The sequence below is a fragment of the Danio aesculapii genome, chromosome 15, assembly GCF_903798145.1.
Source record: "Danio aesculapii chromosome 15, fDanAes4.1, whole genome shotgun sequence".
NCBI classification, from domain to species: Eukaryota; Metazoa; Chordata; class Actinopteri; order Cypriniformes; family Danionidae; genus Danio; species Danio aesculapii.
In genome coordinates this window covers 30,782,956-30,807,110 of record NC_079449.1, presented here as the reverse complement: position 1 = coordinate 30,807,110, position 24,155 = coordinate 30,782,956, and the positions used below count along the sequence as shown (strand labels likewise).

At 35.8% G+C, this 24,155-nt stretch overlaps 1 protein-coding gene across 1 annotated transcript; it reads right to left on the bottom strand.

The window, feature by feature from the left end:
* Nucleotides 1–1,962: 1,962 nt before the first annotated feature.
* Nucleotides 1,963–20,561, bottom strand: LOC130241932 (A disintegrin and metalloproteinase with thrombospondin motifs 15). The gene is made up of 8 exons (XM_056473925.1): nt 19,432–20,561; nt 16,679–16,811; nt 12,449–12,616; nt 12,047–12,330; nt 10,030–10,207; nt 9,486–9,661; nt 7,339–7,514; nt 1,963–5,895 (listed from the first exon to the last, which is right to left on the bottom strand). The coding sequence occupies exons 1-8, from the start codon at nt 20,353–20,355 to the stop codon at nt 5,124–5,126; spliced, it is 2,811 nt and encodes a 936-aa protein (XP_056329900.1). The 5' UTR covers nt 20,356–20,561; the 3' UTR covers nt 1,963–5,123.
* Nucleotides 20,562–24,155: the final 3,594 nt, after the last annotated feature.

Here is a 24,155-nt window from a genome sequence, read left to right as displayed (position 1 = left end):
TGCAAATGTCCGCGTCTGGTGTGTGATACTTTTAACTGTCATGTGCACGCCGTGTCGCGCCGCTTCCAGTGGGCGACCTGCTTTAGGGTATGGTCGTGTTTGTTTTAGTGCTTTCAATATCGATACATCAATATTTAAATGATTTATCAATATTGATAAATAACAGTGGCTCAGTGGTTAGCTCTCTCACCTCACAGCAAGAAGATCGCTGGTTCGAGTCCTGGCTGGGCCAGATGGCATTTCTGTGTGGAGTTTGCATGTTCTCCCCATTTTATCGTGTGTTTCCTCCAGGTGCTCTGGTTTCCCCCACAGCCCAAAGACATGCGCTATAGGTAAATTTACTAAACTAAATTGCCGTTAGTGTATGTGTGTGAATGATTGTGTATGGGTGTTTCTCAGAATTGGAAGCTGGAAAGGCACCCGCTGCGTAAAACATATGCTGAATAAGTTGCCGATGCATTCTGCTGTGGCAACCCCTGATGAATAAAGGAGGAGAATGAATGAATGAACGATAAATAAGAATATTGTTTGGCAGAAATTGCTCAGTGCTCCACTAAATGTGTCTTTTATCTTATTTTATTTGATTATGTCATTTACCTTATTTTATATTAATACCCCATTCGGCCTGATCTCACAAGATTATTTAAGCTATTTTACATATTGGCAGAAAAGGGACTATTAAGTACAAATTCATATAATTGAATTCATACGAAAACACATGATTTTTAAAAGGAGTGTTTATTATTAACTATGGTACTGTATTACTGAAAGCAGATAAGTCATTAAACAGCACAAACACAATGCAGACTCAGTCACTGATACGGGCACTTTGCTTTCCTTGCAGGTATAACAGGACGAGAGCAACAAGGAAACAAGGTGGAGAATGGAAGAAGTGTTAGAGTGCAGGAAAGTAGAATCATAGGTAAGAGTGATTGTGTAGACATTTCCTATAGCACAATGATAAATTTGTAAAAAAAAAATTTTTTACACACACACACGTGTATGTATATATATATATATATATATATATATATATGTGTGTATATGTATGTACAGTTGAAGTCAGAATTACTAGCCCCCTGAATTATTAGCCCCCTGTTTATTTTTTTCCCAATTCTGTTAACGGAGAGAAGATTTTGCCAACTCATTTCTAAACATAATAGTTTTAATAACTAATTTCTAATAACTCGATTTATTTTATCTTTGCCATGATAACAGTAAATAATATTTGACTAGATATTTTGTATATCGAATAAAAATATAGCTTAAAGGGGCTAATAATTTTGATCTTAAAATGGTTTTAAAAAATTTAAAACTGCTTTTATTCTAGCTGAAATAAAATAAATAAGACTTTCTCTAGAAGAAAAAATATTATACTGTGAAAATTTCCTTGCTCTGTTCAACATTATTTTGGAAATATTTTAAAAAGAAAACAAAATTCTAATGGGGGCTAATAATTATGACTTCAGCTGTATATACTGTATCTGGTGAAAGTCGTATTCATTATATTTTGAAATATAAGCAATTTAATGTTTTGAGGTTGAGGCTATTATTATTAGAAAATAAATTATTAGAAATCTTGGCTACAGAACAAACCACTGCTGTCCAGTGATTTGCCTAATAAACCCAACTTGCCTTTTGTTAACATAATAACCATGTTAAGCCTCTAAATTGCACTTTAAGCTGAAAACTAGTATCTTGCAAAATATTATGTACTGCCATCATGACGAAGACAAAAAAGGAGTTATTAGAAATGAGTTAGTAAACTATTATGTTTACAAATATGTTTTTGAGGGGACTTATAATTTTGACTTAAACAATATACAATATTTTCAAAGAATTTCAAATGTCAACGAAACTTCTAGATTCCTTACGAATCAAAAGGAGAGTTGTTGATCAGATCCAATTTCCTTGGAATATGAAAATATATGAGTAAGAAGATCCTTCAAAACATTTTATATCATTTCTGTATTTATTTGTGCACAGTTGGTGGATGTATACATAGTATACAATGGATTCCAATAAAAAAAAAAAAAGTGCCTTTTGCTGTCAAAAGAAGAGAAGAAAACAAAACAAGGAAGCACCTTTCAAATGAACGAAATGCTCTCAGCTACAACATCTGGATTAAAGGGGTTGATCGCACAAGTTACAATGTGTCTTCATAAATCCAGCAGAGAGTACATGAAATACACTTACAATAAACACTGTAGATTTTCCTTTCAAGAAACATGGCGATTTTACAGGCCATAGCAGCTACACCTGTCCAGTGAATACAGGCCCAAAAAAGACAATATTTTTTTATATAAACATCTAAATTCTGATGGGGTTTAGCTAATTAAGTGACATCATATAAAATGTTATGGTTATGGGATTGTATTATAAAATGGCAATAACAAATGATCAGAAAGTGTCATATTTCACCTTTTTTATGCGACCTGGATTTAGCTTTAGGGCAGTGTTGTGTAGAATATTTGCAGTACCATGGCTGTATCAGTGTCTTTTAGCAGAGATTATTTTTACAAAACAATATCTTAAAGACTTTCTTATGATATACTTGTATAAACAGCTGAATAGCTAAAATATATTGTTCTAAAGTACACTAACTGAATTGTATATACTATTTTACCTGTTTTATCTCTTCATGTACAGTACTTTTTTGTAAAACATTAACATTTATTTTAATAATAATGTAAATATGTGTTCAGGATATGTCTTCTTCAGCCCATCTAAAAGGACAAATGACTGATTACTTTAACTAAATGCCTACTTTTGGCACACATATTTTTGTCTATCTGTAAAGTCTCCTCTCAAACCTTTGACGATTAGAACAGTTCAATCTAATGATTAGCTCATCTTAATAACCAAATACAAATGAATAGTGCATGGACCAAGTCGCCCTATTTTTTGCATACAATATGCTTCACATTTAGGTCAAATTATTCACATATATTTAATGTCTGAATACAAATGCACACATTAAGTCTGACATCTTCACTTTATCCACAAACCACATGCAGAATGAAAGTCTGCTATTGTAAGTTTAATGCTGTAACAATTACGTGGTTCTGTGTTGTTTGGTTGCGTTAAAACACCCTGTCCTTTTCGAGGTAGGTGATGTCTAATTTACAACGGTAAAAAGTTTATCCTCATGGTAAAAGATCTGTATTTATTTCATGATGACTTTCCCATTATAAAAGCGAGGCACCACAGGATGCATATGTAAAAAGATCACTATTTTTGATTTGGTTCCATGATATGCAACCCGGGCTCAATGGAAATACATGACTTAACCAAGAGTTCTAGAAAAAACGACTTGTGCCTACATTTAACTGCAGGTTTCAGGTGACCACTAGAACCTGTTAAACAACATTTGTTTCTGAGTGTTTTGTGTTCATTTTAGGTTTTGGTGATGGCTAATTTGCTGAAATTGTGTAATCTCATTTGTTTATTCTCTTGCAACTCGCTCATGCCCCAGTTATAGATTTTTCAAAATGTTGTATTCTCCAGGACAATTTTATGAGATTTTGTATGACATTTGTATTAATTTGTACAAAATGAATTGCATGAAAATGTATAATTTTAAGAAATGGCAAATTAGCAACTAATTGGATGAATTTGTACATTCTCATTCTTACAAAAATCTTTACACAGAATCCCACCCATAAACAGAACAGGATATATTTTTCTTTATGTAGTAGTGTCATGAGATTATGTTAGTTTTACTGAGATTGGGTTTAAATGCATTTATTTGAATGTTTTTGCCACAAATCTTTCTCCACATTGTATGGCTTTTCTTAAATGGTAGACTTGCTTGGTAGCTCAAATAATACAGCGTTAAATTTGTTATGTGGTGTGCTTGGGTTTGAATCCAATGAAATACAGTTTGAAAAATGTTTCAAATCAGTGTAAAAACAAGGTAAAAGGGTATTTGCCCTAAAAGAATTGAGACAATTTTGTATTGTAAAGGTTTAGTGCCATTTTAAGGAGGATATATTATACCCTTTTGTAAAATAAATCTCTGATGTCCCTATAGTGTGTATGTGCTAAGTTCAACCCAGGCTCATTCAGAAAATGACCTTTATATACATTTCTGGAGAGTGCCAAATAGCTTTTTTTTTTTGCAGTTTTTGTTTTTGCGAAGGCGGCTATGTATGCTTTTTTAGATCTCAAATTTCTCTTGCAAGTGCCATTCGCACCTGCTGTTCTCTCGTAAATCCACCAGAGACCGCTGTCGACTGACTGACTGACTGATCGACTGACCCACCTTCCTCCTTCCCTAAACCCAACCAATAATGTTTTCAAAACCACCGATCGACCCGATTAAAAATGAAATGCAGCCATGTGTACTTCTGGTTGCATAATTCACGATCTCCAGAAACATAGGGCTACGTTTTCAAAATGAGCCTATGTCGGCTAAGTTTCAGCGCAAATAACTCCATAAATAATGTTTACTAACTCTTTGAAACTGCCCCTTTTAAGCTTTGATCCTTATTGTGTCATTTTGGTGACTATCACTTTAAGTTCAGATGAGACTGTACTTCCAGCCTTCTTTTCAAAAGAGGAATGAGCTACAAATGCCTATGTGTCAGCATAAGGGCAGATTTAAAAATAAGACTAACGTGCTATGCTAATGAGCGAGAGACTGTCATTAATGGACTTTCCCCTCAGATGACACATACAAAAGAAGAATGTCAATCAAAGTGTTTCTGCAGACTGTAATCATCTAATCTAAGTGTAATCATAAAAAATTAAATTAATAAATGTTTGCCATTAAAAGCTGGTTATATTCGCAGACTGTTTCACTGTTTCAGACTGTTTAAACTGTAACTGTTTTGCATAATAGATCCCCTTTAAATGTAAAAAGCAGTAAGCAACAACTAAAGATGTTTAACTACTTTTGAGAAAATAAAATAAAATTTATGATTGTCACTGAACTGTGCTGTTTAATAAACTTCACAATAGGGTATAATTTATGCAGCTTTTAGCCACTGTTGTGGGCATGTCATCTGTAAAATGTAGCAAAATGTACAGTACCTGGAGCAAATTTGTTCAGGATTTGCAGAAATGTAGGCTAAGTCATGTAATTCCACTGAGCCTAGACCTAAAACACACCTGAACAGTCACTAGCAGGACCGAATAGTGCAAAAGTCAAGTTCCTGTGGCTTTTTCTTGCCTGAGCAATGGTCTCTAGGTAAAAACTGTCCAGTCTGAGTGATGCACCGCAATGGGCGTCTCTTAAAGCCTTTCCCGCAGGTTTTAGAGCATGAGGACCATTCGCCGATGCTCCATGTTGGGCATGGATCACCACACACCCTCATGGAACTGGGCTTCTGGGATCCATCACAATTTGTGGCCATTTTCCCATCTGAGCCCAAACACTGTGTCAGTCTACTCTGGACTCCGTTCCCACAGCTAACCGAACACTTACTCCAGTCCGCCGTGACCCACTTATAAGATGGTGTCTGATAGACCGGTTTCTTTAGTTCTACTTTATTGCTGTCTTCCAGCACACTGTTCTGCGCTGGGATCCTCTCCTCTTTCTTGAAGATCTTGCTCTCCTTATTGCCCACAGTCTGGTAGTAGGAGTATCGCACACGAGGAGGTGTCATTTTACCCACAGACAGCAGCTCCACCGTAAGAGACTCTTTAAGAGGTCTTGAGGTCTGGAGTGTCTCCACCGATGTGCCGGTTCCACTGTAGCGCAGCAGACTCCCCTTCACGATGATGTCTTTTTCTACTGCCGAAACCACAAAGTTTCCATTCAGGAGATATTTGCCGTGAAGGTTCTTTACTGCTAGATAGTTGTCATCGTTCACTAAGCCGCGGTAACCACGCTGCCTTACATCCACATTTGCAGCTCCAATAGGCAGAGCGATGACAAAGTTATATCCATGTCTGAAAGAAGAAGATAACAGGGATGGATAGTATGCAGAATTAATTGAGTTTTTGGCTACACTTTACTCTCATATTGTACAGTTTCAGAAGCACCAACTGCATTCAAACAGAGTTGAGGATCCTTAAAATTGTTTTTTGTGTGTGTATGAAACATGACTGACTCAATCCATCCATGCATCCGTCCATCCATCAATCAATCCTTCAATTCACCAATCAATCCATCAATTCATCAATCCATCCATCCATTTATCCATCCATCAATCCACCAATCAATCCATTTATCCATCAATTCATCAATCCATCCATCCATCCATTTATCAGTCCATCAATTCATCATTCAATCCATCAATCAATTCATCCATTCATTCATCCATCCATCCATCCATCAATAAATCCATCTATCCATCCATCCATCCATCCACCCATCAATCTATTCATCAATCAATCAATCCATCCATCCATCAATCCATCGATTAATCCATCAATCAATCCATTCATCCATCGATTAATCCATCAATTAATTCAACAGTTAATCCATCAATCAATCCATCCATCCATCCATCCATTAATCCATTAACTAATCCATCAATCAATCCATCCATCCATTTATTCATCCATCAATCCATCAATTAATCCATCCATCCATCCATCGATTAATCCATTAACTAATCCATCCATCAATCCATCCATCCATTCATCCATTTATTCATCCATCAATCATCAATTAATCCATCAATTAATCCATGAATCAATCAATCAATCAATCAATCAATCAATCAATTAATGAATGAATCAATCAATCAAGAATCAATCAATCAATCACCAACCAATCATTAACACCTTTCTAGAATCTTGTACAGTTCCACTATTTTTCTCTAAAGTCAGTACAGCAATCATTAACTCATTGTTGCCATGTCTACTTACTGTACACTTATTAAGTGTTTTGGACTTCAGTGATCCATCTTATAGAGTTAATAAAGCAGACTGGTGTTATATTTGGTCAGAAAAAGCATTTAGGTTAGTTCATCATGGACTTGTACTTATTGCAACGATAAAGTTCTCTAAGGAATGAAGTAGTCATCATTGGAAGGGGATCAAAAAGGACAACTTTGATGAAAGTCAAAATTTTGATCCACTTCAAATGTTGACTACTATATACCTACTATATATCTTTACCACTGGATCTGAAAAACCAAGGTTCGATCCGAGACCTGTCTCGGTTTGGTTCCTAAACGTTTATGTGTGCCTCAGACATGAGTCAGGTTCAGTATGAAGGGCCTTGGACCTAGGGTGAGAAATCCATCCATGCAGGAAAGTGCCTTTCGTTTTGTGAACAAAGTGAATCCTTGATTTAGGCTCTTTTTTCGTATTAATTAAAAAATATATAATTTATCCACGTCATGTTCTATTAAAAAAAAACATACTCAGAGATGAAGCACTTACATGGGTTTCGTGAACATTCCAGAGACTTTCTTGCAGTTTCTGTTTTCACCTCCACACACACCACACTTGTCAAACTTCATGTTGGAGTTCAGTTTTCCATCACAGCCGGCCTTGATGCACTTTCCCTGAACACAGACGGCTGAGGTATCAGGAGAACAAGGGGTTCCATCTACTACCTGTCACACAGATAACACTCACATTCACTTCACCAGCAGACACTTTTCAATTACATCAACATAAAGGTGCTGAGTTTTACAAGAGAAATTCATAGTGTGGCCTTGATAAACTATGGGAATTACTCTAGCTTTTCCTGTCAATGTTCCAAACTAATATAATCATTAGGCCAATTAAGCCAACAAGCACAATGAAAACTATACAAAAATAACAGAATCGTTAGTTGAATTTAAATTACATTGCATCTACATGCCAACTAATTCGCACTAGATTATAAGTAGACTATTAGGTTGGGGTTAGGGTAAGTGTAAGTTGAGATGTACTTGCAAAGTTTCTTATAGTCAGTTAAATGTCTGTTAAGCAGCAGTATCAATGGATAATAAACAGACAGTGTAATAATGGACCAGTAAAATAAAGTGTTACTGATTAATTATTTTGTAACTTTATTATCTTTATCATTATTAATTCAGCCAACATGCACAGTGAAAAGTTTACAAACACACCAGAATCTTTATTAGCTAAAACAAAAATATGCTACAGGCTACTAGAGAAAAATATGCTAGTAAATGTCTGCTTTATCCACTGCATATGTAGAACTTCCTCTGAAACTTCTAGTTTTACATATATTCATTTTATTGAATCCTTATCTATACATTGTGTTGAAGCTCTTTTTTGCTGTTCAAAGAAATCTTCACTAGACATTACACCAGATGCACCTCCTGTCTAATAATCTCAAAAACCTTTGTGTTTTGTTACTTTTAATAATAATATTTAAAATGATGTCCATTTTGTCAACAATTAGTGCCGTTTCAATGTTTTATGCCATGACAGATTCAAAGGCAAATCAGCATGATCATAACTTTCTCTTTGCTAGTCAAAGAACAAAATGATAAATGTACAATAGGTCTTATAAACATTTAAATCAGCCATCATTTCAAACAGCCTTGTTTGTTTAAAATTAAAACGTAATCTCTCTGGTTACTGTTGAATCACTTGTAGCTGTAGAAGTAAATGAGCACATAATCAAATCTGAGGTTAATCAAAGCTATACAGAGAGAAAGAATCCAAGACAACCTGAAACAGAACATAGTTTCAAAACAACATACTGTATCGTAACATAGTTACCAATAGTTGTGTAACTGACTAAATATGATACAGCTGTATAGCTTATTGATGATTCTACAAGTCTTTCCAACACAGTCTCAAGCCACGATTACACTTGAGTTTGAGTATGTGAAATTCTGTCATGCAGCGCTTCTTAAAGGTGCAGGATTAAACAAGCTTATTAGACATTAAAAAAGTTAGCGATTGCTCTAGTTTACATTTCTGTACAGAGAGGTCATGTTTTGGTTTTCTATTGGTCTCACACAATCATGTGATACGATTTTGCAGGTCAGAGTTTACCATGCTTGATCTTCAAATGCAGCAACATACGAAACTTGCGCAAGCTTGCGTTCCTGGTCTGCCGCGTTTGCATGCGTATAAATAGAAGTGCAGTGTGATCGCTGCTTTAAAGGAAATACGTGCTTTAGGCTACAATTTTGTGAAACTGCAAAAATGCACTTAAACATATTTGACTGCAGTTTCTAGATAAAAGAGTTTAGGTCAGAAGTTCGCTAGGTGATCTGTATGAAAACCACATGGACATGTACAAGTACGTCTATCTGAAACGTTCAACAAAATTACAACAAAAGTAATGTATTTCAAACATTTACACTGCACCCTCTAGTGGAATGGAATGAAATGTACCAGGAGCAATGTATTTTACAATTCGTAACAATGTATGTTGTAGCACATATTTCCAGTGAGCCTGGGCTTTTACTGTGATTTAAGCTCTCGCTGTCACTTTTTAAAGGTATCTTATTTGCTTTGGAATACCATGTCATTCATTTCATGAGATAAGAGATACAGAACTTCTCCTGCATATGTCAAACAACTTTTCCATATTTAAGCAAATAAATCAATTTATTTACCTTTGGCGCAAGGACATAGAAGTATCCGGTGCCGTTGGCTCTGCAGATGAGCTTACATCTGTCTTTAACAGAGACTCCCGAGTACTTCGGGACCCAAACCACAGATGGACTCAGTCTGTTAGTGTTCAGTGTAAAGCCATTGAACGTCTCACACTGCTCCTCTCGAAACGTTTTCCCTGTCACAATCATCATCAGGCATGAATTTTCATGTTGAGAATACTATTTGTATACTACTTTTTGGTAACACTTATTTTGATGGTCCATTTGAGTATTAGTAGACTGTCTGCTTAATATCTGTTGATACTGTACCGCTCCTTCAACAGACATTTAACTGACTATAAGAAACTTTGCAAGTACATGTGCACTTACACGTTACACTTAACACTAACCATAACCCAAACCCCAACCCTAACAATCTACTTATAATCTAATTAGAATTAGTTGTCATGTACACGTAGATGCAATGTAACTTAATTCAACAAACGGACCATCAAAATAAAGTGTGACCTTTTTTTTTAAATATAATGACAGATTTGTTGTTTACCTGAGTCTTTACAAGGCTCTAAGTTGCAGGAGCGATGCTTCACTCTCAGGCCTTGGCAGTATTTGCCCCCATTTTCAGGGACAGGATTGTTACAGTCCCGTTTGGCAAGCTGCACTCCTCCTCCACATGAACGGGAACATGGGCCATACAAACCCCATCGGCCCCAACGGCCATCTACCTGTGGAGAAAGTCAACACACTTCAGAATAATGACAAGATTGAGGAAAATTATGGAAAATTAAACAACTATGACATTTTACAAGACATTTTAAATTATGCTTTTGTCTTCTATCAAAAACATTAAAAATTGAACTGACCTAAAGATTGTGGACTTATTGCATATCTAGACATGACTAACATATGTCCAGAAGTACGAATCAAGAGCATTTGTCAAGCCAGGCTCATTCTGATTACGTACCCCATATACATTTCTGGAGAGAGCCAAATACGTCACAGGCGCTATGTTTTTTTCATTGTTTTTGCAGAGGCCAATGTGGACGCTTTTTCAGATCCCAAATTTCTCCCGCGAGTGCCATTCGCACCCGCTGTTCTCATGTAAATCCACCAGAAGCCGCTGTCGACTGACTGACTGACCAACCGACCTATCCCCCACCATACTCCTTCCCTAGACCCAACCAATAGTGTTTTTAAAACCATCGATTGAACCAATCACCCCCTTCTCCAAACCCTAAAGTAAACCCAAAAGTGTTTTCAAAAGCAATCCAGAAAAAAAAAACCTTACGGTAGCCTGATTTTTACCATGTTTCAGATTTTACCACATTCCACCCTGTTATTTACTTGTTTATTTTTTTGGCTTCTGTTTTGTCTTACCAGCTTTCTGGAGGCGTTCTTCACCGGACTCAAACCCCGTTGTCACAGTCAACTCCACTCTGCTTCTCAAGTCTGCAGACATACATGTCGAGCTACCGAACAAACTGGTAACATCGGGAAAGCTTTTTAAAGATGAAATGCAGCCATATGTAGCTCTGGCTACATAATTCTCGATCTCCAGAAATGTATATAGGACCATGTTTTCAGAATGAGCCTACAGCATGTTGTTACAGTCCATAATATATAAAGAAAAATCTCCATTTATACTAATGAAGCAGTATTCCAGTTTCCATAGGTGGCTTTATGATTTCGAGGACCGTCTTTCTATATTGGTGACAACTGAGGGACTCATTAAGTGTAGGATTACAAATCTTCTTTAGAGGGACACATTAAACTGCATTTCATATTCATTAGGATCCAGTAAATATTCAGAGATACAAGCTTTTGCACAGAATGGTTGGGGAGGAGGGTTTCTGGGAATTATGTGAATATTTTATGTAGCTTATGAAGGGCAGTACTGCATACAAAACTATCTCTGAACAAAAATCAAAGCGATTACCAACAATCACTGTGTTTAAATGTTTACACCCCCATTTGCAACATTTTTCCTACTGGAGCATCAGTGAATCCTTAAAGCTTTTGATCATCTAGGTGACTTAAAACACCTTAAGAATTAAGTATTAAGGGTATGTAAACTTTTTGGTTATTATTTTGTATTGTGGCCATCATGTTTGCATTTATGCTTGTTTTAAAATGGTTGTTTTAAAATAGTAGTACTAAATAATTTAATTTTTACATGATTTGGATTTCAAGAGTGATTTCAGATGTAGATATTTCATGATCCTGATGATTTTTTTCTTTTTACAGGACATAAAGCATCCTTTAAATGATTCGTATTAACATACAATTTCGTTTCTAATCAAAGGCCGCATTTACACCGCAGATCTTGATGGTCAATTCTGATTTTGTGACTGTATCTGATTTTTTTGATGACCTGTTTACATCATCTTTGGGTCATTTGAACCATGCAGTGTAAATGCAGCCTTTAAGAGAATCAAAATAGCTTTATTTTACATGTAGTTTTGGCCAACTATTACTAAATAATGCTGCCCCACCAAGTTTTTGAAATGCCTCTACATTTATGCTATCATAGAACCGGGCCAGGTATGTATTCACATCTTGCTCACCTTGTTTTTGAAGGTATTTTGCTTTTCAGTGCAAGTCCCCCTGTAGCACAGCTTGTTGGTTCCACAAGTAGTGCCATCAGCCCAGGGAAAGTGGCGCGTCTGGCAAACCAGTTGACCCTTAGCCTTCCCGGTACACCACAGTTTGGAGCAGGCCTGCATGTAGGGACAAGGCTTGGATCCGGAGCCAAATGCCAGCTCACACTGACGGCCTAGAGAGTAGCTGATGCCTGGAGGGTCTTCTGGAAGAGCCATAAGCTTCTGGGGCTGATCCAGAAGACAGTCGCCTAGACAGCAGTACAGTACATGTTTGATTCATGTAGCTGAGAATATCCTTGGTGTATTCGTTCGATATTCCAGAGATAAACGTGTCAGAGTGAATTGCAGAACTGCGGTCGAACTCACCGTGGCCAGAGTCCAGGAAGTCAGTGATGATGGCAGCGCTGCACACAGACCAGGGTGTGTGGTGGTCAATCTGGATCAGTGTTGGAGACATCATATGATTGTCCTTCAGCTTTCCAAATACATCCTCACAGGCCTTCACATTGTCATGTGGCATGCTGAAGACATGACCTGGAGGAGAGCCACAGATACGATCAAACTACCTTAGTCTTTCTCTGTCTGTCTGTCTGTCTGTCTATCTATCTTCACCACACAGTGCAAATCAGTTATGAGATTTTACATACAATATTTTTTTTTGGACATTGTCATTTAATTTTTATAAAGTGTTACAAATCTCAAAGCATTTATGCTAACATTGTCATATAATATCAGTTGTGTAAATATCTTAAGTTAAATAAATTATTAGTATTTTTCTTATAAACTATCTTTTCGTTTAAGAACATATTTATTCATCAACTCATATGGGTCATATGGTCATTTTGTATTCACTTTGTGCACACTATCTTTAGATAGTGTCAGTCTTTTGCTGGCATACAGGATACACAAACAAAAACCTGAAAATGCATGACTGGTTGCCGGAATTTGGCTGTTAACAATGTGATAGAAACAATTCTAAGTTTACAGTAAACTACCGTATTTCATTACAGTTTTTCTCAGTCGCTTTGGTATGTTTGTCAGAAATTTTGCAAAACAGTGACCCAACAAATACGTCTACGTTGTAGCGATGTCTGTGCAATGTAGCATTTTTTCAAAGTACTTACGTGCTCGCTACATTGTCACGATGTAGACATGTAAGACATGAGAAGGCTGTAGCAATGTTGTCCTGTAACATTCAGCAACCATGAGACGATGTTCTTACTACATGTATTAATGTTTTATTGTCCTGGTTTATCAATACTGCCTAGAATACAGGATAAGCAGTAATAATTTTCCAGTATTGCTTAATATTAAATATTGTTCATTCATTTTTCCTTTTTAATAAAATAACTGCATGTATTAACTTTTAAGTGTAAAAGTGCCACACAAATGAATATAATCAAACTTTTTTATTATATATTTCATATTTTTACATACAGTACACATCTAATTATAAGCAAACAGTAAAAAAAATTGTTTAGATTTTATTACATAATTAACTATATATAATTAAACTAAAAGGGTAGGCTAAATTAAAATGTCAATTGAGAGAGTAAAGTAAACAAACAAGAAAGCAAAATGCAGACACTGGGCATCGAAGCTCTGGACTGGAGAATACAGCAGACCAGGGAGCGCAGCCAAAGACCAAGCATAATTGTTGGTTTGGAGAAAGCAGTCAAAGAATTAAACAAATCCAACAGAGAATCTAGTTCAGAGATGGATCCACAGCAGCCATAAGTCAAAATCATTCAGATTTTGACTTATGACAGATCAGAGCTTGACACAACAGGACCACACAAATGATCACTGATGTCTTATTTAGCAAGAAGATATAAAGCAATACTCCCATCTCCTCTGTCATTGTTGAATGAGACACCCAACGCTCTGTTGAAATTTAAACTGATTTATTGATAACTAGTAAATGTGGTACAGTGGTCGTCCATACCACCTAAGCACAACCTAAAGCAACGGCCGTTTAAATGCCAACATTATGACACTGTTGTGACAACCTTCAGCAACAACGTAGACCCTCAACCTTTTTACAAGGTTGGTATAATGTTGTATGAAGGTCGCTACGTTGAGGCAACGTTGTGTTTGTTGGGAAGTACAGTACAATCTCAAAACAGCACATACAAATTGCAAAACAGCATGGATTACCTGCAAAAGCCAGTCTCCTGCTCAAAATCCTCAGTTCATCCTTCAAAACTACATTTCTGTGTCAATGAATGTGTCAGTGCCATCAGAATTAAAAGTCCTAGTGTCGCTGTGTATGGATAAGACATTACTTATTCATCTTGTCAATACAATGTGTATTCTGGAGGGCTATTCTGATGTAAACTATGCCTTTTTTTTTTGCTGTTTGTACTGTAATTTGTTGCCAGATCATGGCATTGTGATACAGAAAGGAAAAGACTAAACAAAAGTAGAAATGTGATGATAGGAATTTCCTTTGAGATGACCCTTCATTAGAAAAAGTCAAGAATCACTTAGGAGAAATTTACCAACTATATACCGATTTAGAACAAAAAGTCTAATGGAAATGCATGAAAAATGATCCATGACAAAATATTATGGGGGGGGGGGGGGGCTTTTTTGATGTGCACAAGTAACACAATGATGTGAAGATTGAACAGGTAGTACCAAAGTGACTGAGATAAACTGTAAATTACAACAACATATTGAAATATTAACATCTACACATTGTTCCTTTGTAAAACACAGACAACAACTTCAATGAAAGCAAGTGGTGATAAGAAATACGGTATGATGAACCAAAGTGCACCACAAACAGCTTATCCACAACAGAGAATACAATTTTGTGCAAGTCACTAAGTGTTATTCACACTACTAAACACCATCTTGGTAAAACACACGGCACTAAAGTTATGGGCTAAACATTTATTAACATTAGATGTAACATCAAATGAGCCATAATAGTTCAGTTCAGTTATTTACTGTAAATAATATGCTTTACTAAACAGAAACAAATTATAGTATATAACAGCTAAAAAAAAAATCTAATAAAACCAGGTGTTACACCTTTAAAATACTATAGTAATTTATAGTAAAGGGAAATATTTTGGAATAAGCATTATATTGTGTGTGTGTGTGTGTGTGTGTGTGTGTGTGTGTGTGTGTGTGTGTGTGTGTGTGTGTGTGTGTGTGTGTGTGTGTGTATAATAATAATAGTATTTTTGAGCACAGCATCAGAAATTAAGTTATTGCATCTTAACATGTACTTCTCGAGGTATAGTCACGAGGAATCCTGCTTTAGAAATAACTCCTCTCCCTCAGTCATCTTTCCATCAAGCAAGTTTCGGTTGGCGACGTCACCAACCAGAGGTGCCAGTAACGCACCAAAAACGTTGTTGTCGAACACCGTAAAACAGGAAAAAGAAGAAATCGTCATTCTCGCCATCATGTGGATTTACTTTTATCGGCAAGACACCGGCCTCACATGAGAAATGTTGAGAAATGTTGTTAAGCTAGTAGTGTCACTACTTGTAGCGAAGCTACAGCCCGACACTGATTAGGTAACACTTTATTTTGAAGGTCCATATGAGTATTAGTAGACTGTCTGCTTAATATCTGTTGACACAGACACTTAACAGACATTTAGCTGACTATTGAAACTTTGCAAGTTCATGTCAACTTACAGTAACCTTAACCCCAATCTAAACCCCAACCTAACAGTCTACTTATATTCTAATGAGAATTAGTTGCAATGTAACTTAAATTCAACAAATGGACCATCAAAATAAAGTGTGACCGATTATTATTTTGTCCAATTACTTTTGGACCCTTAAGAAGTTGGAGGCACATATGCAAACTGTTGCAATTCCTACATCGTACACCTTATTTGGATGAATTGTGTCGATGTCCAAATATTTATGAACCTAACTGTATAGTAGGGAAACTTACTGTTACACAGGTAACAGATTTTACAGTACAATTTATACAGTTTTTTTACAGTTAAAAAGACAATTGTTTATTTATCATAAGCAGAAAATGATTTTTTTTTTCCGAAAAAATCTTTGAGATCATCTAAATGTAATAATGTAAATTTAAATCTGATGTCACGAGAGATTTAAGATTTTAAATTGTTCTTCTGTGCTGCATTTTTGTTGTTGTATGCAGCATATCATCGATTTGTTTCTAAGAAGTATCATGACTAGCGCATTCAAATATTTACAAAGAGTTTAACAGGTCTGTGCGCACCATATAAGGATGGCACTGATGGACCAGCCCTGGTCAGCATGGTTTTCTCAGCATCTGCTAATGTTTTCCCATCTGTCATTTATTAAACCTTTGTTTTCACAGGGATCAAGAGATGTGGAAAACGCTTGAACGCAGTTGTCATTGTTCTACTAAATTCATAATAAAGCATGACAGGGCTCTTTTTCAGGAACAGCTGGCACAACATTCATGTTTAAAGATCAAGGAATCGGAGATAGAATTTCAGAAGTCATCAAAATCCCATCGCCCTAAGGTATCGACTTAATTTTGGGATGGGCACTATAGAGAAAACCCAGACGCGACCTTAAATTCAACGTTTTTGCTCAAAATGCTGACTTTAAAGCCAAACAAAGCTCTCACCTAGTTCATGTGCGGTGGTGAAGGCTGAAGGGAGGCCATCATCTTCAATAACCGAGCAGCTTCTCTTAGGATCACACATGGTGCCCACGTCAGCCATACCAAGAGTGTCACACGTAGTGGCCCCACACAGGTCCTGTGAAGAGGATGATTGTAGTGTGAAAGCACTAATGGTAAACAAGCATCAAATGTTTCATTAGCAGTTCGAAGACGACAGTAGTAATCTCGCCTTTAAACTCTGTAATTGCTTCAAATCCCCATGCTTCCTGATTGAGCTTTCCCCAGTGATTAGATCTGATCCACAGCATATGTGTGTGAATTGTCTATTTCCGATTTGTCCGATCTGAATAAATGGTTAATGGCTATTGACATAATTGGAAGCACAGGGCGGTGTGGACCAATGAGGGTGGCCAAGAATGCTTGTAAACATCTGTAGTTACAACATAGTAAAGAGGACAGATGGACCCGTGTGAGAACATCATAATGTAGCCACCTGGAGCCTTGAGAGAGAAAGTTTGGGAAGTCTAAATACATTCCAATATTTTCTTGACAGAAAATGGTAGATATTTTTCATGCAATTTCATCAGCTCTGTGTATTTTAAAGGAATGCTCCTCTTTATAGGTGGAAATTTTACAAGTCACCTAGAGTTAAATGGTTCAGTTTTACCATTTTTAAAACCATTTTTACATGTTTTAAGCTTATGTCTGGGTCTGATGGACAATAGTTTCTGGATGCAGTCCTGATGATGCAATCTGAGACTGCATATCTCAGTGATACAATGTCAGACACAATGCACTCAATGCAGCTAGTGACATCATCATGAGGGGTAGGGTTAGGTGAGAACATTAAAAAGCATTGAGTGCAGCTCAGATTTCACTGCACCAGGTCTGCATTTAGACCCCTGTCTTGGTGGGAGCACTTTTAGCTTAGCTTAGCTTAGCATAAATCATTGAGTTGGATTAGACCATTAGCCTCTTGCTTATATATTACCTTAAAAGAGATTCAATAATTTTCCTATATTTTGGCATAATAATCATGCAATGATGTTACGCAGTGCCTGAAAATAGTCCCTAGCTTGGTAACAGTGATTCGTAATACCGTTGCGCCTGCTGCAGCCATTTAGAGCAGCAAAATTCCTTAGTTATTACACTGGAATGAGAGTATTCAAAGCCATATTGTTGACCTATTAAATAGCTTCTTTTATTTTCTGTTGAACATAGTACACGATGTAACTACAAAAGAGTCAAGCTTTAAAAAAGAAAATTATCAAACTTCTTTTTTAAATATGCTAATGGCCTTATCTGATTCAACAATTTATGCTAAGCTAAGCTAAGCTAAAAATGCTCCCATCAGACATAGAGATCAGATTGGATGTTTTTGAAAATGCTGAATATTACATTCAACTGTTTAACTTTAGGGGACTTGTAAATTTCCAAAGTAGGTGGAGTGTTCCTTTAATATTTTAATCAATACAGTATTTATTCACTGCTTTATTTATGTGTAAAATGAACATATGGATTAAATTGTTTTGTTAAATAACAGGTGCAGAGCAGGTAACTTGGCATAGCGGTTAGTGTTGTAATGACAGCTGACTTGGATCAGCCCACTGCTTGAGTCAGTGTGTTTTTGTAACAAGTCATGATGTGTGCTTTCAGCTTTCTGATGATGTAATGGTGCTTTTAGGTTTATATTGGAATCAAATGGTAGAAAATTATGTTTTCTTGCATGGGTCACTCCCGAGCCTTATTTGCTGAAATGTTTTACTTTTTTCTATCCAGATGGCATGTCATGACGTTAGTATAGAATTGTTTCTGCTGTTCCAAAACTGTTCAACTATGTAATGCACAATAAAGTCATCCATACCAGGAACAACTAAGGAAAGTTATGTACGACGTGAATCATGATGTTAAAGAATATAAAGAGAAATCATAAGGAAAAAATATTTTAAAATGCATTCTTTGTGTAATTGCTGGCTTCATGTATTAAAAAAAAAATTCCCTCAAATGTGTTGGATGTGTTCATAGTTCATTCAAAATGTATTTATTTCTTCATTTTATGCATACATCATTATGTGGAAGCTCACATTCCAGACTGCCATGAATCCACTCAGGACTGTTTGCCAAGGCTGTTTCCCAAGAGTTTTCACTTTAAAAGACCTTAATTTATTGTCAGGAGCCATTGGTATTAATTTTGCTTGCCTGTATATGCTTTTTATCTTTCAAAGACATCTGCATATTCACCTACATCTTGGAAGACTTAAGAGTGAGTAAATAAACATTTATGAATCAAGGTTATATTTTACAGAAATGTGCTTCCTGTGAAATTACACCATTTTATTTAAGGATTATATGAATATTCTTTTTTACAAAAACTGCTTAAAGTGATGGTTCACTTAAAAATGGAAGACAATTGTTACAGGTTTCCAACATTCTTCAAAATATATTTTTATGTTCAACTGTAGAAAGAATGTAAAACATGTTTGAAACAAGTGAATGGCGATTTTCAGTTTTGGGTGAACCATACCCCCTAATCAATGTATTAAAATATTACAGAAGGTTATACCAAATTATATAAACATGTTTTCAGCAAAACTTTTAACTTTTTTTATGCATTCTAGCAGCATCAGTTAGAGATTGTTTTGTTTAATTCCGACCAAATACCAAAACATCAAATCAGAAATCCATTTATTTATGTCTTAACTGACACATCCGGACGAAAAAGTCATTGACCCAGATATGTGAACATCATTTCTTACCTGCTTTGTAAATAGAATAGCCGTGTCCCAGTACTCAGGGTGTTTGTCGTTGACTTTGTTGAGCTTCTTCTGCCAGGTGCAGAAATTGCGCAGCGTTAGTGCTGCGTTACTGGATACTTTGGGTCCCTTTTCTGCCTCATTAATCACCATAAGCTTTACAACCACTATACTGATGGCATTCAAGATACTGGGGTGTTTGTACAGCTTTGCAGTGACAGACAAAAGAGTCAGAAGGTAGTGCTTCAGGTCGTCACCATGAAATTTTGCCATAGACTCATCAGCAACAACCAGCACCTCCACGTATCTCGGGATAGAGGCGAATCTTTTCGACCTGCTCATACTTCTCAACAAAGTTTCAGTCAAGTTCTTCGTGTGTCCTTTCAGATGTTTGTACTTTTCTAAGGACTCAACAACCTCCTGGTTTGATGTTACTCCGCACTTGGATGTCGTGTTTTGAGCGTTTAGATTTTTCCTGCGGATGACGTGCGTTTTTCCAGCATCATCTGGGGTCAGTTCTGGTGCTGTTCTGCGCTCAATGATGTACTCCATCCCGTTATAAGAAAACGCTCCTCGGACACCTCCACACAGACTGAGAGCTGCGTATGAATTAATGTCTGCGTTGATATCACCAGAGTAAAAGCATCTTCTCAAATCATCCCCTGTAAGCGCCCTTGGAGATGAGGTGTCGTGAAATGCGCCGTCAGAAGCCAGAAAACTGGTGTCAGGTAAAAGATTAAGATAGAATTCCTGATTAAACGCTTTTAATCTGTAAACAACAAGTTCTTTGCTCGGTTTGTCAAAACTTGGGACATGTTCACGGTCAAGTCGAACAGGTTCACAAAAATCAGTTTCCACACAGAGGTATCTTTTCGTTAAAATCAGCACATGCAAAAGACGAAACAAAACGGGGAAAACCGACATCATTGTTGGTGGTGAAATATCCTTTTAAAGTTTAATTCACACCGTGATGCTCTTGATCACGGTTCTGTATATCCGCCACGAGAATTAAGCTAATCGCCATCCTCTGTGAAACCAGCTCACTCTTTTTATTTACTTCTTTTGAGTCACATGTAATCATTGCAGATTGTGATGAGAGATTTTGGGAGGTTCTGATGAGAGCTCATGGTTCATGTTGAACACCGCAAAGGCATCTGACTCTCTTAATATGAGCATCAAGCCAGGCGCGCTTCAGAAGTTCCCTCCCACTCCATACAAATCACTGTCATTTATAGAGGTGTGGAATACTTGGCAAGGGGCTTTGAGAGGAAAAGACTGTGCAAACGGGTGTATTTGTTGTTATTTTTATTTTTATTTCTTTATGAAAATCCCTAATTTTATTTTTTTATCCTTTACATAATATTTTTTTATCCTATAAAGTTCAATTAATTAATAAAAAACTTCATACGGTGACTTATTAAATTAGATAAAATAGATGTGTTGTTTATTGAATACATTTGGACACGTTTGCATTTGGACACACAACACTTTATATGTTATTTATATGAGAAAAGATAATAATCCAATTAAAACAACATATAGTTTTGGTCGTTTTACCTTAAGTAATACTTTATTAAATAAGAAAATAAATAGGGGCTTGGTTAATTAAAGAAAATGTCAGTGAGCAAAGATATGAATGTGAGTCCAATAGAACTGTATTCCTGAAACATAAACCCGTCACTTCATTTGAATAACTTTGCATTTCATTTACAGATGAGACTAGGATGTGAGGCAGAACTTAATCTTTGCAATAAACATTTCTAAACTTTTTTTTTTTCATTTTGTTTTTAAAATGCAAGCTGAAACAAGTGGTGAACAAATGCCAAATTCCTCCTTCAGAGATGAGACCTTTTATCAACGTTTTCATTTTAAACAGGTGGCAAGAGGAGTGGGATGTATTGGAAAATAGTAAATTGCATGAAATACAACATGAAATTTCAAACAGAGTTTTAAGACTAGATTGGATCAGGTGATTGAAAACCTCACTCAATGTTTGTACTACAAAACTCCCCTTACTGTAAAACACATTTTACTGGACTGTCCTGCTTTTAATGATTTCAGAAGGCTTTTTTTTTATGAAATGAACTCTCTTAAGGACATTTTTAACAAAGTGACACCAGGAAATTTTATTTGAATTTTTTATAATGTATTGACACTAAAAATCTTATTAAATTTATGTATTCATCTGTTTGTTGTTTTTAATTGTTTTTTTATTATTGAACTATTCTTACCATGAAAATAGCTTTAGTTACTGACATGGCATTAAATAAAAAATACATTACATTAAAATGCAAGCTCTCTGTCTTAATTTCCATTTGTGAAATATGCTAATGTCTTGGGAACAGCAGACTGTAAAAACAATTCCTGTTCACACTAATCTGCAAAAAAGACATATTGCATCCAAAACTGACTTCTGTTGTCATATACTTTCACTTGTCACAAACCTGTTATTATTATTGTTTCTGTTGAACACAAACAATGTTATGTTGAAAAATGTTAGAAACCAGTAACCATTGACTTCCATAGTATTTGTTTTTTCTATTACAGACTTCAATGGCTACCCATTTCCAACATTCTTCAAAAAAACTAAAGAATTGTGTTCTGCAGAAAAAAGAAACTTATTTTTGCTCATTGACTGAACAATAGCATTCATGGACTAACATAGCTCTTTTCACAAAATCACATTTTCTCTAGTTTAAAAGGAGACAATTATAGTCAAGTCCATCAACTTGCACTTTGAAATCATGTGTTCAAAAGTTCAAAAGCCACCAAAACCCAATTGTTATGCAAATGCATGGCCCACGTGCTGATTTTTATTTATTTATTTATTTTTGTTTAAAATGGTGCAGTGTTAATACTTTAAACTATGGCATCTACCTTTGAGCAGTTTATTACTTTAATAATTTATTTGATTACTTGTTTAATTTAGCAACAGGTAATTCCCCAAAATTGCTAAGGAATATCTATTTAAGATATTCAAATTGATATATAATGCAGATAACTTGAAATTATACACAACAAAACTTTTTTTATAAATACAAGATGGCTTACAGTAGTAGGTGTACATTTCTTTCTATTTAAGGACCTGACAAAGGGCTGACAATGAGCGTTTGTTGCACAATCTAACTCGACGTTTCAGAATTTAAACTAATATTTAAGCCCTGCCAGAGAACCGAACATAAATTTGCATTTGGTATAAGTCACAAGTGTTTATATTGCTATTTCACATAAGAAAGAATCTAGAGATTCATAATTCTTATTTCAGATATTATTTGAGATTCATAATCCTATGTTTGTAACTGTGTGCTCTGCAGGTTTGTGCACTGCTGCTTGATGCTTAAGTCCTTCAAATTTCTCCCAACCCCCAACTCATCAGCTGACTTCAACACACGTGCTCATGACAGGGCCGTGAAAGCCAGTTCTGGGCCAGTTCTGTGTGAACTGCCAGATGATCTGAATGTAGAACATCGCCGCTTCTTTGCCCTTGCCCACAGTGGAACAAGTCATATTTGATAAAGTGGTTCTATGGACTAGCCTAGATATTGGAATATCTCCATCGTTGTTCTGCTCATAGAATGCATTTCATGACCTTTCTTGATGTTTATGACCCTCGACTGCCATTCTGTATAACCTTGCTATAGGTTTAGAGAACTGAGATCTCAATTGTGGTGTAAACCAAAGGATATCTTGTTTTGTCATATTTTAATATAAAATTTCCCTCTTAATGAATATGCATAAAGATTAGTGGGTTGAGAGACCCCAAGAGGCCCTCCACCAACCTAATAAAATAGTAATACACAGTTAAAATAGCACTACATAAATTAATTTTTAAATTAATTATTATTTCAAACAAATTAACACATCATAATAACTGTATAAAATAATAACAAAAATGGCATTCATTCATTCAACTGTTGTCATAAACACAATTTAGCCTAATATAGCCTATTTGGTGTCACCTTCATGAACATAATATTGTAACCTTGGTGGAGTTTAGTCCCAACACATGTGCAGTGAAATGCAAATGAAACCTTAAAGATGATAAACAAATGTTTTGAAAAATATTAATCACAATAGACTAAAAATGCCACAGTGCAGCTCGATCTGGACATCAGCAGTCTTGCAACTTTATATCTGAGTAATCTTCGCCATCTGGTGTCCGTGTCGGAGAATATCAGTAAACCGCCTGAAATAGAACAAAAATATGAATGAAGCGGGTGTGCGCGTCTGCACTTCCATACACGGTGTCTTACCGCCACCTCGTGGAAATTTTATATTAAGTCCTACCTCTACATAATCTGAGTTGTCAACTACAATAACATTGGTTTATTTTAAGAGCATTATAAAATAGTAATAATGTTTAAATAATGATGATCCCATACACTGAAAAAAATTATTTTTGCAAAATTATCGCAAACAATTTATATGTGTTGAATTAAAACAATTAGATTAAATATGGTAATTTTCTATTTAATTTGTTTGTTTAAATTTAGCCCAAATATTTTTTACAACCACTCACCTTTAAAATAGTAAGACCAAAGAATCATCTTTGAATCGTTTTTTTTTTTTTTTTTTTTTGCAGTGTACGAATTTGTTTTATAGCCCCTCTTGTGCAAAGCACTATCCAGATTTATAAACACAGCAGTGGCGTTAGTTCATGAATCAGCACTTTTTTGATGTTTAAATAATTAGGCTAAATTAGCCAAAAAATGAAAGAACAAAGGAAA

Excerpts from the sequence above, each read along its gene's own strand:
- LOC130241932 (XM_056473925.1), bottom strand. The coding sequence starts at position 20,355 with ATGATGTCGGTTTTCCCCGTTTTGTTTCGTCTTTTGCATGTGCTGATT. Across the intron at positions 16,812-19,431 it reads CTATTCTATTTACAAAGCAG|GACCTGTGTGGGGCCACTAC; the intron begins GTAAGAAATGAT and ends TCCTCTTCACAG. Across the intron at positions 10,208-12,046 it reads AAAATACCTTCAAAAACAAG|GTAGATGGCCGTTGGGGCCG; the intron begins GTGAGCAAGATG and ends CTTTCTCCACAG.